We start from the raw sequence: 15949 nt of genomic DNA, 5'->3' as shown, positions 1-15949 counted from the left end.
GGTTCGAGCGATTCTCCTGCCTCAGCCTCCCAAGTAGCTGGGATTACAGGCATGTGCTACCACACCTAGCTAATTTTTCTATTTTTAGTAGAGACACCATGCTGGCCAGGGTGGCCTCGAACTCCTGACCTCAAGTGATCCACCTACCTCAGCCTCCCAAAGTGCTGGGATTACCATGCCCAGCCAGTCTCTTTTATAACTAGGAAATATTTCTTTTTATCTCTGGCATTATATCATGTCTATATGTTGTTAGAGTAATATAGTCAATACCAGTTTTCTTATGTTTACTGTTTACTTAGAATAACTCCCCCTTTTATTTTAAATTTTTGTGAAACTATATTTAAATTCTGTTTCTTATAGATAGTGTATAGTAATACCTTACTTAAAAAATCTAATTTGACAATCTCTGCCTTTTAATTAGAGTGGTTTGACAGTTTGCATTTCATGTACTTGTATATATGTTTGGGTTTGGGTCTATCTTATTAATTGGCCCATCTCATTTTTATTCCTCAGTTACTCCTCTTTTTGAAGGTCAGACACCTTTTATTATTTCATTTTTATTAAAATATTTTCTTAGGTATACCTCATGTTTTGTTTGATTGATCTAGAAGTTACAATATATAATTTCCTGAAATCTATTTTATTTTACTTTTTATTTGATTTTTTTGGAGACAGAGTCTGCTCTGTCACCCAGGCTGGAGTGCAATGGCATGATCTCAGCTCACTGCAACCTCTACCTCCCATGTTCAAGCGATTCTCCCACCTCAGCCTCCTGAGAAGCTGGGACTAGAGGCGCACACCACCATGTTCAGCTAATTTTTTGTATTTTAGTAGAGACGGGGTTTTACCGTGTTGCCAAGTCTGGTCTCAAACTTCTGAGCTCAGGCAGTCCGCCCACCTTGGCCTTCCAAAGTGCTAGGATTACAGGCGTGAGCCACCGTGTCTGGCCTCTTACAGTCTATTTAAAATTAATAGTATACCTTTTTTTGTTTGTTTTAAATGGGTCAGTTGCCTTTAAAGAGATTAAGAATAGAAAAAATAGTATTTTATATTTATTTGCATATTTACCATTTCTTCTCCTCTTTATTCCTTCCTGTAGATCTGAATTTCCATCTGGCATCATTGTTTTTTATCCCAAAGAACATCTTTAGCATTTCGTTTCAGTTTTAAGTTGGCTGGCAGTGAATTATTTCAAATTTCATTTGTCTAATCCTGTATTTTTTCCACCACAGTTTGAAGGGCATTCTCACTGAATATAGAATTCTGAGTTGGCTTTTTTTTCTTTAAAGATACTTTCCCATTGTCTTGTAGCCTCTGTTGTCAGCCATAGAATGTAGTTAAACAAGAATATATTGCACTCAGGAGATGGACACCCTAAACACCTGGACTTGATCACTACACATTCTATGTTACACACATATAACAAAATTTCACATGAACTCTATATATTTGCATAAGTTTTCAAAAAGAATTCAGCCATAATTTATACAGCCATGCCTCAGAGATGCAGGTTTAGTTCCAGACCACTGCAATAAAGTGAACCTCTCAATAAAGTAAGTCACACAAATTTTTTGGTGGTGTCCAAGTGGATATGAAGGTCTATTAGGTGTGAAATAGCATCATGTCTAAAAAAAAAAAGTATCTATGCCCTAATTAGAAATACTTTATTGCTAAAAAATTCAAACAGTCATCTAAGCCTTCAGCAATTCATGTTCATTTTGCTTGGTGGAGGATTTTGTCTCAGTGTTAATGGCTGCTGACTGATCAGGGTGGTGGTTGCTGAAGGTAGGGTGGGTTTGACAATTTCTTAAAATTAGACAGCAGTTAAGTTTGTGACATAATTGACTCTTCATGAAAGACTTCTCTGTAGCATGTGATGCTGTTTGATAGCATTTTACCTACAGTAAAACTTTTCAAAATTGGAGTGAGTCCTATTAAATCCTTAGTTTTTAACTAATTTTATGGAATACACTAAATGCTTTGTTGTCATTTCAACAATCTTCACAGCATCTTTGGCAGTAATAAATTTCATGTTAAGGAACCACTTTCTTTGTTCATCCATAAGAAGCAACTCCTCATCCATTCAAGTTTTATTATGGGATGGAAGCAATTCAGTCACATCTTCAGGCTCCACTTCTAATTCTAGTTGCTATTTCCACCACATCTGCAGTTAATTTCTCCAATGAAGTTGTGTAGCCCTCAAAGTTATCCATAAGGAATGAAATCAACTTCTCCTAAACTCCTGTTAATATTGGTATTTTTGCCTCCTCCCATGAATCACTAATGTTTTGAATGCATCTAGAATGGAAAATGCTTTCCAGAAGGTTTTCAATTTACTTTGCCTAGATCCATCAGAGGAACAGTAATTCTCTAGGCCAGCTATACAAAATCTATTTCTTAAATAACAATACTTGAAAGTTGAAATTACTTCCTGACCCATGGGCTGCAGAATGGTTGTTGTGTTAACAGGCATGAAAACAAGGTTTATCTCCTGTACATCTCCATCAGAGCTCTTGGTTGACTAGATGCATTGTCAATAAGCTGTAATATTTTAAAAGGAATCTTTTTTCTGAGCAGTCAGTCTCAATAATGGGCTTAAAATATTTGGTAAACCATGCTGTAAACAGATGTGGTGTCATCTAGATTTTGTTGTTTTGTTTATAGAGCACAGGCAGAATAGATTTAGCATAATTCTTAAGGGCCCTAGGATTTTCAGAATGGTAAATGATCTTTGGCTTCCACTTAAAGTCACCAGCCACATTCACCCCTAAGAGGACAGTCAGTCTGTCTTTGAAGCTCTGAAGCACGGTATTGACTTCTCTTCTCTAGCTAGGAAAGTCCTAGATGTCATCTTCTTCCAACAGAAGGCTGTTTGTCTACATTGCAAGCTGTTGTTTAGTGTAGCTACCTTCATCAATTATGTTAGCTAGAGCTGGATAACTTGCTGAAGTTTCTGCATCATCGCTTGCTGTTTAACCTTGTACTTTCATGTTATTAATATGGCTTCTTTACTTAAATCTCATGAAGCAACCTCTGCTAGCTTCAAACTTTTCTTCTCCAGCTTCCTTACCTGTCTCTGCCCTCAAAGAATTGAAGAGAATTAGGGCCTTCCTCTGGATTAGGCTTTGGCTTAAAGGAATGTTATGGCTGGTTTGACCCAGACCACCAAGCTTTTTCCATATCAGCAATAAGACTGTTTTTTTGTTTTTTTTTTAATCATCTGTGTGTTCACTGGAGTAGCACTTTTAGTCTCCTTCAAGAATTTTTTTCTTTGCATTCACAACCTGGTTAACTGACACAAAAGGCCTAGCTTTTGGCCTATCTTAGCTTTTGACATGCCTTCCTCACTAAGCTTAATCATTTTTGGCTTTTGATTTAAAGATAGAGATGTGTGACTCTCCACCTGAATACATGGAGGCCATTGTAGGATTATTAATTGGCCTAATTTCAATATTGTTATGTCTCAGGGAATAGGAAAGGGAGATGGGCCTATGTCTCAGGCCCAAGGAAAGGGAGAGAGATGGGGGAATGGGTGGTGGTGTAGCAGTCAGAACACACAGCACTTAAGTTCACCATTTTATATGGGTGCAGTTCATGGTGGCCCAAAACAATTACAACAGTAACATCAAAGATCACTCATAATAGATATCATAATAATGAAAAAGTTTTCAGTGTTGTGAGATTACCAAAATATGACACAGAGACACAAAGTGAGCGCATGTTGGAAAAATGGTGCTGATAGACTTGCTCAACACAAACCGTTGTTTAAAAAAAAACAACAAAAAAAACAAAAAACAAAAAAACACAGTATCTGTGAAGCACAATAAAGCAAAGCACAATTACCCAAGGTATGGCTATATGATTGTTTCCTATACAGATATTCTTCAATTTACATTAGGGTTACCTCTCAATAAACCAATTTTAAGCTGAAAATATCATAAATCAAAGGTGTATTTTCAACTTGTGATATTTTCAGCTCATGATGGATTTATTTGGGTATAACTTCATTGTAAGTCAAGGAGGGTATTGAATATGTATCACTTTTACACCATTGTAAAACTGGAAAATCATAATTCAAACCATCATAAGTAGGAGACCATCTGTATGTAATGTGTCTTTTTCTCTCTGGCTGTCTTCAGCAATTTGACTATGGTGTGCCTAGATTTGGTTATCTTAATATTTATCCTGCTTGGAGTTTGCTGAACTTCTTGGATCCATAGCTTAGTAGGGGTTTTGCACCAAAATTTGAGAAAATTTCAGCCATTATTTCTTCACATAGTTTTTCCATACCACTCTTTCATGTTTTTTAGAATTCCAATTATACGTATGTTGGATTCTAGATATGTCCCCACATGTCACTGGATATTTGTCCACTTTTTTCCTCTCTGTCTTTCAGTTTGGACAATTTGTATTTGTTTTCAAGTTCACTGATTATTTCTTTTGCAAGCTTTAACTCTTTTTTCTTTTTAAAGTTTTCAATTATAAATTGACAAATTATAGTTGTATATCTTTATGGCATACAAAATGATGTTATGATTTATGAATATAGTATGGAATAATTAAATCTTCACATTACATACAGATGGTCTCCTACTTACAATGGTTTGAATTATGATTTTCCAGTTTTACAATGGTGTAAAAGTGATACATATTCAATACCCTCCTTGACTTACAATGAAGTTATACCCAAATAAATCCATCATGAGCTGAAAATATCACAAGTTGAAAATACACCTTTGATTTATGATATTTTCAGCTTAAAATTGGTTTATTGAGAGGTAACCCTAATGTAAATTGAAGAATATCTGTATAGGAAACAATGATATAGGCATACCTTGGGTAACTGTGCTTTGCTTTATTGTGCTTCACAGAGACTGTGTTTCTGTTTTTTGTTTTTTGTTTTTTTTAAACAAATTAAAGGTTTGTGTTGAGCAAGTCTATCAGCACCATTTTTCCAACATGTGCTCACTTTGTGTCTCTGTGTCATCTGGTAAATCTTTCAGTTATTGTAGTTTTATCTCTAGAATTTTCATTTGGTTCTTTTTAGTTTTTTTCTTTTTTGAAATATCTGTTTTCTCATGATATCTTATATTTTCATTTTTGCCTTTGAATATACATTCAAAGTCCTTCTCTGTTAATTCCAACATGTGCGTTATCTTGGAGTCTGCTGAATTTTATATGTATTCATGGATCACATTTTCCTGCTTCTCTGAATGCCTTATGTTTTTATGATATGTAGAACATTGTAAAAGATATGTTTTAGGGAGTCTGTATTATATTCTTTTATTTATTATTTATTTATTTATTTATTTTGAGATGGAGTCTTGGTCTGTCACCTAGGCTGGAGTACAGTGGCACAATCTCAGCTCACTGCAACCTCCACCTCCTGGGTTTGAGCAATTCTCTTGCCTCAGCGTCTTGAGTAGCTGGGACTACAGGCATGCACCACTACACCGGCTAATTTTTGTATTTTGAGTAGAGATGGGTTTTCACCATGTTGGCCAGGTTGGTCTCAAACTCTTGACCTCAGGTGATCCACCCTCCTTGGCCTCCCAAAATGCTAAGATTACAGGTATGAACCACTGCATCCGTCCTGTATTATGTTCTTTTAAACATTATATTGAATTTTGTTCTTTCTGGCAATTAAATTGCTGGGAGATCATTTTGCTTCTTTCAGGCTTGCTCTGATTTTGTATAGGGGCAGGTCTGTTTTCATTTTATCCCCAGTGTTATGTCGTGACCTTTACTCTTGAATATGGTACTTATGCCTAAGATACAGCCTTTCTGGAGTCACTGTTGAATGCCTAAGGTATTCCATAAAATCTTTCCACTCTGGATTAGTTGGAATTCTAATATATCCCAGAAGTGTATGTCCTCTGGCGTCTCAGCCCACAGTAGTGCTCTCTTGCGTCTTTCTTAGTCTCATCTTTTGACTGGTAGCCAAACCCTCATCCAAGGACTGGGAAACCACTGTGTAGACTGTTGAGGTTCTCTATGTAGCTTTCTTTTCCCTGGTGTCCTGACCCACAAATTTCAGCAGCCCCAAGCAACAATCTTCCCTCTTCAGCTCAAGACTGTCATGCTGTTCTAAAATGCCACCTCCCTAAGCTGTAGTCCAGCAAGTACCTCTATGCAGCAAGCCAGGGCTCAACATAGGCTCACTTCATGTATTGATCTTTCAAATATCCTACATAGTTGTTCTATTTGTTGTCCAAATGCATGAAAACAGCTCATATCCTTTATCCAGTTTTATAGTCATTTACAGTGAAAGGGCAAGTTCAGAACCAATTACTTCATCATGACCAGAAACGGAGTGAATTTTTTGTTTGTTTGTTTTTTGTTTTGAGACCGAATCTCACTCTGTCGCCCAGGGTCAAGTGTAGTGATGCGATCTCTGCTCACTGCAACCTCTGCCTCCCAGGTTCAAGCGATTCTCCTGCCTCAGCCTCCTGGGTTGCTGGGACTACAGGCACATGCCACCACACCTGGCTAATTTTTTTTTTTTTTTTTGTATTTTTCGTAGAGACAGCATTTCACCATGTTGCCCAGGGTGATCTCGAACTCCTGAGCTCAGTCAATCTGCCTGCCTCGACTTCCTAAAATGTTAGGATTACAGACATGACCCACTGCACCGGCCAAATGAGTATTTTTAATGTAATGTAAGAAATATACAAATTTATTTTAGCCATTGTTTTTCTAGTCTAAATACTCTTAGACTCTCTTATTTCAACATGTCTATATAAATTAGTGTCCAGTTACTTGAAAATTTACAATCCTTATACTTGTACTATTGCTCCAAACTCTGTGCAGAATAACCTTCTTACTTTAGGTGTGCCTTGACATCTTTATGATCTTCTTCTCTCATCAGCTTACAAAGAGCCCTGTTTTGTGTATTCCCGAGTTGGGGGTAACCGAACACCTTTGAAGCAACCTGTGGATTACCGTGACAATACTTTGATGTTTGAAGCAAGGTTTGAGAGTGGTAATCTACAGAAGGTCGTCAAAGTGTAGGTTCTAATTATTTTTATTTAAGGAGCTAGACCATCAACTATTTATTATTTTCTGTATCAAGTACATTAAAGTTCTTAGTATCTATTATGAAACTGTAATTCCTTGAAGTATAGATACTATTAATAATTAGAAATTATTGTGGAGGAGGGGAGTATAAAAGATTCTGAGTTCAAATAATTTTGAGAACTATGAGGTGTAAAGTTAAGAAGGCTTCTGTACTGTACATTTTCAGTATGGTAATATAAATTGTCACACACACAGTGCTTCTCAAACTTTGTATTGAAGTAGTTCTTGGGATGAGTGTTCCATAGAATATCCCAAGGGCATTATTTTATTTAAAAATATTATGGAAATCTGTAAACATACACTTAAGTACAGAAAATAGTACAATTTTGCGTTCACTGCCACATACCTATCACCTAGACTCGACAGCTATCAAGGTTTTGCAACATTTATTTTACCTATTCCTAGGTGATTATTTACAACTGTACACATACACATTACATGCTGAGTGCAGAGTGCTGATAGAATAGAAAGTTACTTGAGAGAGAAAAATAGTCATGACTAACCTGGTAATATTGTTATGTATATAAATAATATTCCAGTGAAATTATTGTTTTTGCCTTTATATAGGCATCTCCAATGACTAAGTAGAGGGATGTAAATAGTTATCAAATGCAGTTCTTGTTCTCAAATAGTTCAAATTATGTAATCTATGTGATCATATTATCTGTGTTTAAATCTCTCAGTGATAGTTATTTTATATTCCTAGTTTTAGACTGTAATAGATACATATGTGTGAAGTGAAAAAAGAAATGCTGGACTTCGCTTCAGTTTTGGTAACTCTTTAATCATTTCTTATATAGAAAATATAATTAGGTTGAAATATATAAACTTTTATCAAACACCTGTTTTTGTGTGCTCTCTTGAATTACCAAGGAATACAAAGGATTTAGAATTAGCATAGAAGCAGTTTCTCATCCAATAAAAGGGAAAATTTCAAAACTTTTATCTTTTACATTGTTTCCTAACAAAGCTTTCTGTGAATGAGTAAAAATAAAATAATTTTCCTCATTTAACTCAAAATTTTACATTCGTTTTTTATAAAATGTCATTTTTACATCCTTATGTGCTTTTTTTCCCTTTCTTTCTTGTGTATTAGGGCAGAATATGAATACCAATTGACTGTACGCCCTGACCTCTTCACAAATAAACACACCCAGTGGTACTATTTCCAAGTCACTAATATGCGAGCAGGAATAGTCTACAGATTCACTATTGTCAACTTCACCAAACCTGCTAGTCTTTACAGTCGGGGTATGCGCCCACTGTTCTATTCTGAAAAAGAGGCCAAGGCTCATCATATTGGCTGGCAGAGAATAGGAGACCAAATCAAGTATTACAGGAACAACCCAGGCCAAGATGGGCGCCATTATTTCTCTCTTACATGGACATTTCAATTTCCACACAACAAAGATACCTGCTACTTTGCTCATTGCTATCCATACACTTATACCAACCTGCAAGAATACCTTTCTGGCATCAATAATGATCCAGTACGGTCAAAGTTTTGTAAAATACGTGTTTTGTGCCACACGCTTGCTAGGAACATGGTGTATATTTTAACAATCACTACCCCCTTGAAGAACTCTGACTCAAGAAAGCGGAAGGCTGTGATTCTGACTGCAAGGGTCCATCCAGGGGAAACCAACAGCTCTTGGATCATGAAAGGCTTCCTAGATTATATTTTAGGAAACTCAAGTGATGCACAGTTGCTTCGGGACACTTTTGTCTTCAAGGTGGTACCCATGCTGAATCCAGATGGTGTGATTGTGGGAAATTATCGCTGTTCCTTAGCTGGACGGGATTTAAACCGTAATTATACGTCTCTCCTGAAGGAATCTTTTCCTTCTGTATGGTATACCCGGAACATGGTTCATAGGTAAAATAAGCCTCAAATTACCTCTCTGCTTATTTAGTAAACTTAGTAGTAAGAATTTTGCTCCCACAATCTCACTCATTTTACTGTAACTTCTCAAGATAGACTAACTACTATATAACTACTTTATTTTTTCCCCGTTATTCACAACTGTAATTCTATATCCTTCTGGCATTATGCCACTGGATTCACTAACCTCCCCTTAAATAATGAAACAGATTCTAGAATGTTTTGATGACTCAATGAAGCTAATCAGTTTTCATATCCCAAATTTGGCTTCTTGCTAAAGATAATAGTAGCACTGATGTTTAAAATAATTTTATATTTTTTATAAATATATGTATATTTTATATACATGAAATATATACACATAAAGGGGCTGATGATATGTCTAATAGAATATCTATGACATCTGCTTAATGCTGTCTGAGATTAAGGGTCTCTGGTCTGAGACATGATGGATTACAGGTCAATGCCCGTTGGCGTCTCTCTCTGGAAACTCTTTCAAATATCAGTTAGTCTCTGATTGTCTTGTAAGAAGGTTAAGGCAGAAGTCTATTCAGCAAGTTTCTAAAAGACTTCCAAGAAAGAGAAATATCTTAATCCAGTTAATCATACGCAGGTAAGTAGGATAAGAAGTCAGTCACATATGTGTGGAATCTTATATATAAGATTAAGTATATTTAAAGCATATTAGAATGAGAGAGAGTAGATATTTATGTAAAATACTTAGTATAAGATAAGTAGAATATCTTTTTACCCATAAAGATACCTATGGGTACAATCTTATACTAAGTATTTCTGTTTACCTGTGGGTAAAAAGAAAATCCAAACTGTTTCTAAAGTTATTTAAATTAATGTAAGATGAGAGACCCTAATATCCTGTTTCACTTCAGAAGTAATACCATCTCTTTGGAAATTAATTTGTTAGAAGTAGAGTTCCTTTTGACTTGCTTCTAAGAAAATGAAAGACTGAAGAATTTGTGGCTTAAAAATGTGCAGCATGTTTCATATTTAAGAACTTAACTTGATATTCATGCCTTATAATCTAGTTTTCTAAAAACTTGTAACTATCATTTAGTGGCTTTATATCAATCTTCTGGTATCAATGAGAACTTATTGGGTAGCAAATGAGAAAAGGGCAATAAATTAACACATAGTACATTTTAGTTTGTAATTTCACTATAGTTTGAAGCAGTATGGTTTCTAATAGAAGCAAAATGCTTTGAATGTTTATATTTTAGGTTTTAATATTTTTGTTATAAACGTACTGTATTTAATAATATTATAAATACTATTGCTAACATTTTGATGTTTATCCTTCCAGATACAGCAAATAGTATATGTAATTTTGATCAGTTAAGTAATAATCCTACCACTTTAACACCACACTGTCTTACTTTTGAAAGCCTCTTCTATTAATGTTAGTCATTTTATCAATCAGTTTGAGGGACTTATTTTTTGTTTTGTTATTTTTATGTTGAGTGTTAAATTATATAGACCAAAGTTTGTGCTCTTCAGGAATGTGTAATATATTTTTTCAGATATTTGTTAGAAATTTATCAGAAAAAGTCAATTCAAACTTTGGTACCATTTTTCTCAAGATAATAACTTAATCACCACACTACTCAAGGGTTAAATATTAATTGGCTTCAGCACCAAGTCATCAAGCATTTAATTTTTAACAAATATTTGGGTACTTATTATGTGCATAGCACTGTTCTAGATGATTTGAAGCATTCCCCATTCTTAACAAGCTTGAATATGAAAAATATAAAAACTTTTCTAGACAAGGGCCAAGCAAACAGTACCAATATCTTTAAGTGGTACCGTAGTTCAAAAAGAGAAAGTTCTGTGGCCTTGACAAATTGAAAGGAAGTGAGACATGAGGTCAGTACTGAAGGATGGCAGGTAGTATTTACATTTACAAAGATAAAGAAAGAAGGTATTACAGTCAGAAAGAAAATATGTGAAATAAAGCAGAGAGATCTTATTGAAGAAAGTCTTGGGAGTAAGGTAAATTTTGTCCTTATAATGGAAGGCTACTGCATTCAGACTTTTTTTTTTTTTTTCTTTTAGACGGAGTCTCACTCTGTTGCCCAGGCTGGAGTGCAGTAATGCTATCTCCGCTCACTGCAACCTCTGCCTCCTGGGTTCAAGCAATTCTCCTGCCTCAGCCTCTTGAGTAGCTGGGATTACAGGCATGGGCCGTCACACTCAGCTAATTTTTGTGTTTTTAATAGAAAGGGGGTTTCGCCACACTGGCCAGGCAGGTCTCGAACCCCTGACCTCAGGCAATTCGCCTGCGTCGGTCTCCAAAAGCATCAGGATTACAGGCATGAGCAACTGCACTTGGCCTGCATTCAGATCTTTATATAGTTAATAAATTATTGTAGATTTTAAAAATTGTATATTAATAATATGTGATATAGATAAGAGAAACTAGGATATAAGAAATTGTATTTATTTGGATATTACAGTTATAAATCCATAGTTGTACCAATAGAAGAAAAATGCAGAGATAAAAGTTAGTAACTCATCTTTCTTCCTGGCAGACTGATGGAGAAACGAGAGGTTATTTTATACTGTGATCTTCATGGCCATAGTAGGAAAGAGAACATCTTCATGTATGGCTGTGATGGTAGTGACAGATCTAAGACATTATACTTACAGCAACAAATCTTCCCACTTATGCTAAGCAAAAATTGTCCAGATAAAGTAAGCACCTTTTAAGGTATTAACTTCCTTTACCAAATGTTGCCCATGTCGGATAGCAGAATGGTCCACATGGATAATACTGTCCCAAACTGCTTTTTTTATTTAGTTTGACCAGTTTATACAATTGACAATAAGAAAGCTACTATATAGAACTACTTAGTGAGCAATAATTTGAAAATATGGGGGAAAAAGGCAAAAATGCCCCCAAACCTACCACCATAATACCACTGCTCTTTTACCTTTTGAAAGCTTCCTCTATTAGTCATTTTTATCAATTTTAGAGTCTTGTTTATTGTTTTAATAGTCATTGAGTGCCTAAATTATACAGATTAAACATTGTATTCTTAAGAAATGTGTAACCGTTTCTTCAAAGTATTTATTAGAATTTTACCAGGAAAAAACTTAATCCAATAACCAATATTTTAAAACCATATAGAAACTAGAATGAGAAAAGAATAAAGTATATTATTATTTTCACAAACTATGGAAATATTGGAGACTGATTTACCAAGATGTGAAAATTATATTTTAATCATTCTTTAGGGAAAAGATGGTAACATAGCCAAGAAAATTCCTACAGACTTTCCCTTAAGTTCTCAACCAACCAATTCAATTATAAAGGACTTACTGAGAAGAACTAATTGTCTTTTGGGGATAATTGGGGCCCAAAGACAAAAAGGAAAGGATGATCTGATAAAAATAGCTATTTAAAGAAAGAACAGGGTTTGTTCCCCAAAGAGGATTCATTTCGTCAGAAAGAAAGACGCGAAAACCCAACCCCATAGCTGAAGCTATTCCTATGTAAATTTATACTGTCAATACTCTTAGGTATAGTTCATTACTCCTACAAAATAATTCTGTTACTAAGATATTTTAATGTTTGTCTATTGACATTCTCCTTAGGGTTTTAGATCTCTAACCTGTTGTGCCTTAGATGAAATGGACCAATTTCTTGAACAACTCAAACCACCACTCTGCTGTTTAAACAGGTCTTCCACATCATCTAAAGGTCGCTTAAAACATAGAGGCTTCTATTTCTAGGTTTTCTGTTAAGTGTTTCTTATGAAAATATTTTTGGGCTGGGCACGGTGGCTCATGCCTGTAATCCCAGCACTTTGGGAGGCTGAGGCAGGCGGAACACGAGGTCAGGAGATCGAGACCATCCTGGCTAACATGGTGAAACCCCATCTCTACTAAAAATACAAAAAATTAGCTGGGCTTCGTGGTGGGCGCCTGTAGTCCCAGCTACTCTGGAGGCTGAGGCAGGAGAATGGTGTGAACCCAGGAGGCGGAGCTTCAGTGAGCCAAGATGTCGCCACTGCACTCCAGCCTGGGCTACAGAGCGAGGCTGTCTCAAAAAAAAAAAAGAATCTTTTTGTGCAAATCCACAATTATAGTTGGAGACTTTAAATACCTCTTACATTAATCTGGAACTGGTAGACAGACAGTAGGCAAGGATCAACCAACTGGATTTGACATTTATATAAACAGCAGAATACACTTATATTCAAATGCACATGGAACAGCACCAACATAAGTCGCATTCTGGTTTAAAACAACTACTAACAATTTAAAATAATTAATATCATACAAGTATGTCTTTAAGCATAATGGAATTAGAGTAAATCAATAAAAGAGGAAAATCTACAAACGTAGATATTAAACCACATTTCTAAATAATCCTTAGGCCCAAGAGGAACTCTTAAGGAACATTAGAATATAGTTTGACCTGAAAGAAAATGAAAATATGTAACATGAAATTTTATGAAATTCAGCTAAATAGTAGCACTTAGAAGAAAATGTACAGCAAGAAATGCTTATATTAGAAACGAATAGGCTGGGTACAATGGCTCATGCCTGTAATCCCAGCACTTTGAGAGGCCAAGGTGGGCAGATCACTTGAGGTCAGGGGTTCAAGACCAACTTGGCCAACATGGTAAAACCTCATCTCTACTAAAAATACAAAAATTAGCTGGGCTTCGTGGTGGGCGCCTGTAGTCCCAGCTACTCTGGAGGCTGAGGCAGGAGAATGGTGTGAACCCAGGAGGCGGAGCTTCAGTGAGCCAAGATGTCGCCACTGCACTCCAGCCTGGGCTACAGAGCGAGGCTGTCTCAAAAAAAAAAAAGAATCTTTTTGTGCAAATCCACAATTATAGTTGGAGACTTTAAATACCTCTTACATTAATCTGGAACTGGTAGACAGACAGTAGGCAAGGATCAACCAACTGGATTTGACATTTATATAAACAGCAGAATACACATTATATTCAAATGCACATGGAACAGCACCAACATAAGTCGCATTCTGGTTTAAAACAACTACTAACAAATTTAAAATAATTAATATCATACAAGTATGTCTTTAAGCATAATGGAATTAGAGTAAATCAATAAAAGAGGAAAATCTACAAACGTAGATATTAAACCACATTTCTAAATAATCCTTAGGCCCAAGAGGAACTCTTAAGGAACATTAGAATATAGTTTGACCTGAAAGAAAATGAAAATATGTAACATGAAATTTTATGAAATTCAGCTAAATAGTAGCACTTAGAAGAAAATGTACAGCAAGAAATGCTTATATTAGAAACGAATAGGCTGGGTACAATGGCTCATGCCTGTAATCCCAGCACTTTGAGAGGCCAAGGTGGGCAGATCACTTGAGGTCAGGGGTTCAAGACCAACTTGGCCAACATGGTAAAACCTCATCTCTACTAAAAATACAAAAATTAGCCAAGCATGGTGGTGTGCACCTGTAATCCCAGCTACTTGGGAGGCTGAGGCAGAAGAACTGTTTGAGCCCAGGAGGCAGAGGTTGTAGTGAGCCAAGGTCGTATCACTGCACTCCAGCCTAGGCAACAGAGTGAGACTCCATCTCAAATAAGAAAAGAACAAAGACCTTGAATTAGTAATCTAAGTTTCCACATTAAGAATAGAAAAAGAAGAGTAAAATAAACCAAGCAGAAGGAAGCATGTAATAAAGATGAGCAGGTCAATGAAATTGGAAAATGAGAAACAATGAAAAAAATCAGTTAAGCAATATTTGTGCTTGGAAAAGATTGATAAAACTGATGAAACTTTACCAAGATTGATGAAAAAGTAGGAGGAAGAGAAAGAGGAGGAAGGGGAGGCAATGATGGCACAACTTACCAATATCAAGAATGAAAGAGAAGTATCACTACAGACCCTGCAGGCATTAAAAGGACAATAAGGGGAAATTCAATTCTGTGCACATAAATTTAACAACTTAGATGAAATGAACCCATTCCTTGAAGACTACAAACTACCAAAAGGCACCCAAGGTGAAATAATCTGAATAGTCCTGAAAAGCATTCCAAAAAGAAACTCCAGAAAACAAATATCCAGATCCAGTTGGATTCACTGAAGCATTCTACCAAAAATTTAAAGGCACTCTTTCCCAGGATTACCATACCAACACAAGACAAAGATAGTACAGGAAAAGAAAACTACAGACTAATATCCCTCATGAACATAGATGCAAAAATCCTCACCAAAATATTAGCATATTAAATCCAGCAATATATAAAAAGACTAATATACCATGACCAGATGGGGTTTATCCCAAAATGTAAGGCTGGCTTCATATTTGAAAATTAATCATTGTAATCCACTATGTTAACAGTTGAAAGAAGAAAAACTGTGATCTCATCAATTGATATAAAAAAAAGTTTTTAACACAATTCAGCATCTAGCTATGAAAAAAAAAAAATTTCAGCAAATAAGGAATTAAAGTGTACTTCCTTAACCTGATAAAGGACATCTACAAAAAACTCTATAGCTAACAATATAGTTGATGAAAGACTGAATGTTTTCTGCCCAAAGTCAGGAAGAAGACAAGAATGTCCACTCTTCCTCACTTCATGCAGCGTTGTACTGGAGGTTCTAACCAGTTCAAAAAGGCAAAAGAAAGGAGAAGGCAGACAGATTGGAAAGAAGTAATGATGGTGGCAATTATCTACACAGAAAATCCAAAGTGATCCACACACACACACACACACCACCCACACCCACCTACACACACACACACACAAAACTAGAACTAACAAGGGAGTTTGAGCAAGGTCATAAGATACAAAATCAACCCACAAAAAACAATTGCATTTCTGTATACTCACAATGAAAACATTGGAAACCAAAGTTAAAAACAATACCATTTTTATCATAGCTTTAAAATAAATATAAATCTAACAAAATGTATAGATTCTATATGCTGAAACCTTAAAAATGCTGATGAAATAAATCAAAGGCCCAAAGAAATGG

At 35.7% G+C, this 15949-nt stretch overlaps 2 protein-coding genes across 10 annotated transcripts in view; one reads left to right on the top strand and one right to left on the bottom strand.

Annotated features, from left to right (window-relative positions):
* CYREN (cell cycle regulator of NHEJ) overlaps positions 1–15949 on the bottom strand; it is a 188927-nt gene that overhangs the window by 47117 nt on the left and 125861 nt on the right. The window lies entirely within an intron of this gene.
* AGBL3 (ATP/GTP binding protein like 3) overlaps positions 1–15949 on the top strand; it is a 142667-nt gene that overhangs the window by 44452 nt on the left and 82266 nt on the right. For 5 of the 7 annotated variants that reach the window (XM_033194661.1, XM_033194662.1, XM_033194660.1 and 2 more), the window contains exons 6-8: positions 6869–7007; positions 8174–8953; positions 11506–11668. In XM_033194661.1, the coding sequence (XP_033050552.1) occupies positions 6869–7007; positions 8174–8953; positions 11506–11668 (1082 nt within the window). The remainder of the gene's footprint in view (positions 1–6868; positions 7008–8173; positions 8954–11505; positions 11669–15949) is intronic. The other 2 variants (XM_033194665.1, XM_033194666.1) reach the window with 1 other exon arrangement.

The sequence above is a fragment of the Trachypithecus francoisi genome, unplaced genomic scaffold, assembly GCF_009764315.1.
Source record: "Trachypithecus francoisi isolate TF-2019V2 unplaced genomic scaffold, Tfra_2.0 Lachesis_group4, whole genome shotgun sequence".
Lineage (NCBI taxonomy): Eukaryota > Metazoa > Chordata > Mammalia > Primates > Cercopithecidae > Trachypithecus > Trachypithecus francoisi.
This window is presented reverse-complemented; position numbering and strand designations above follow the sequence as displayed.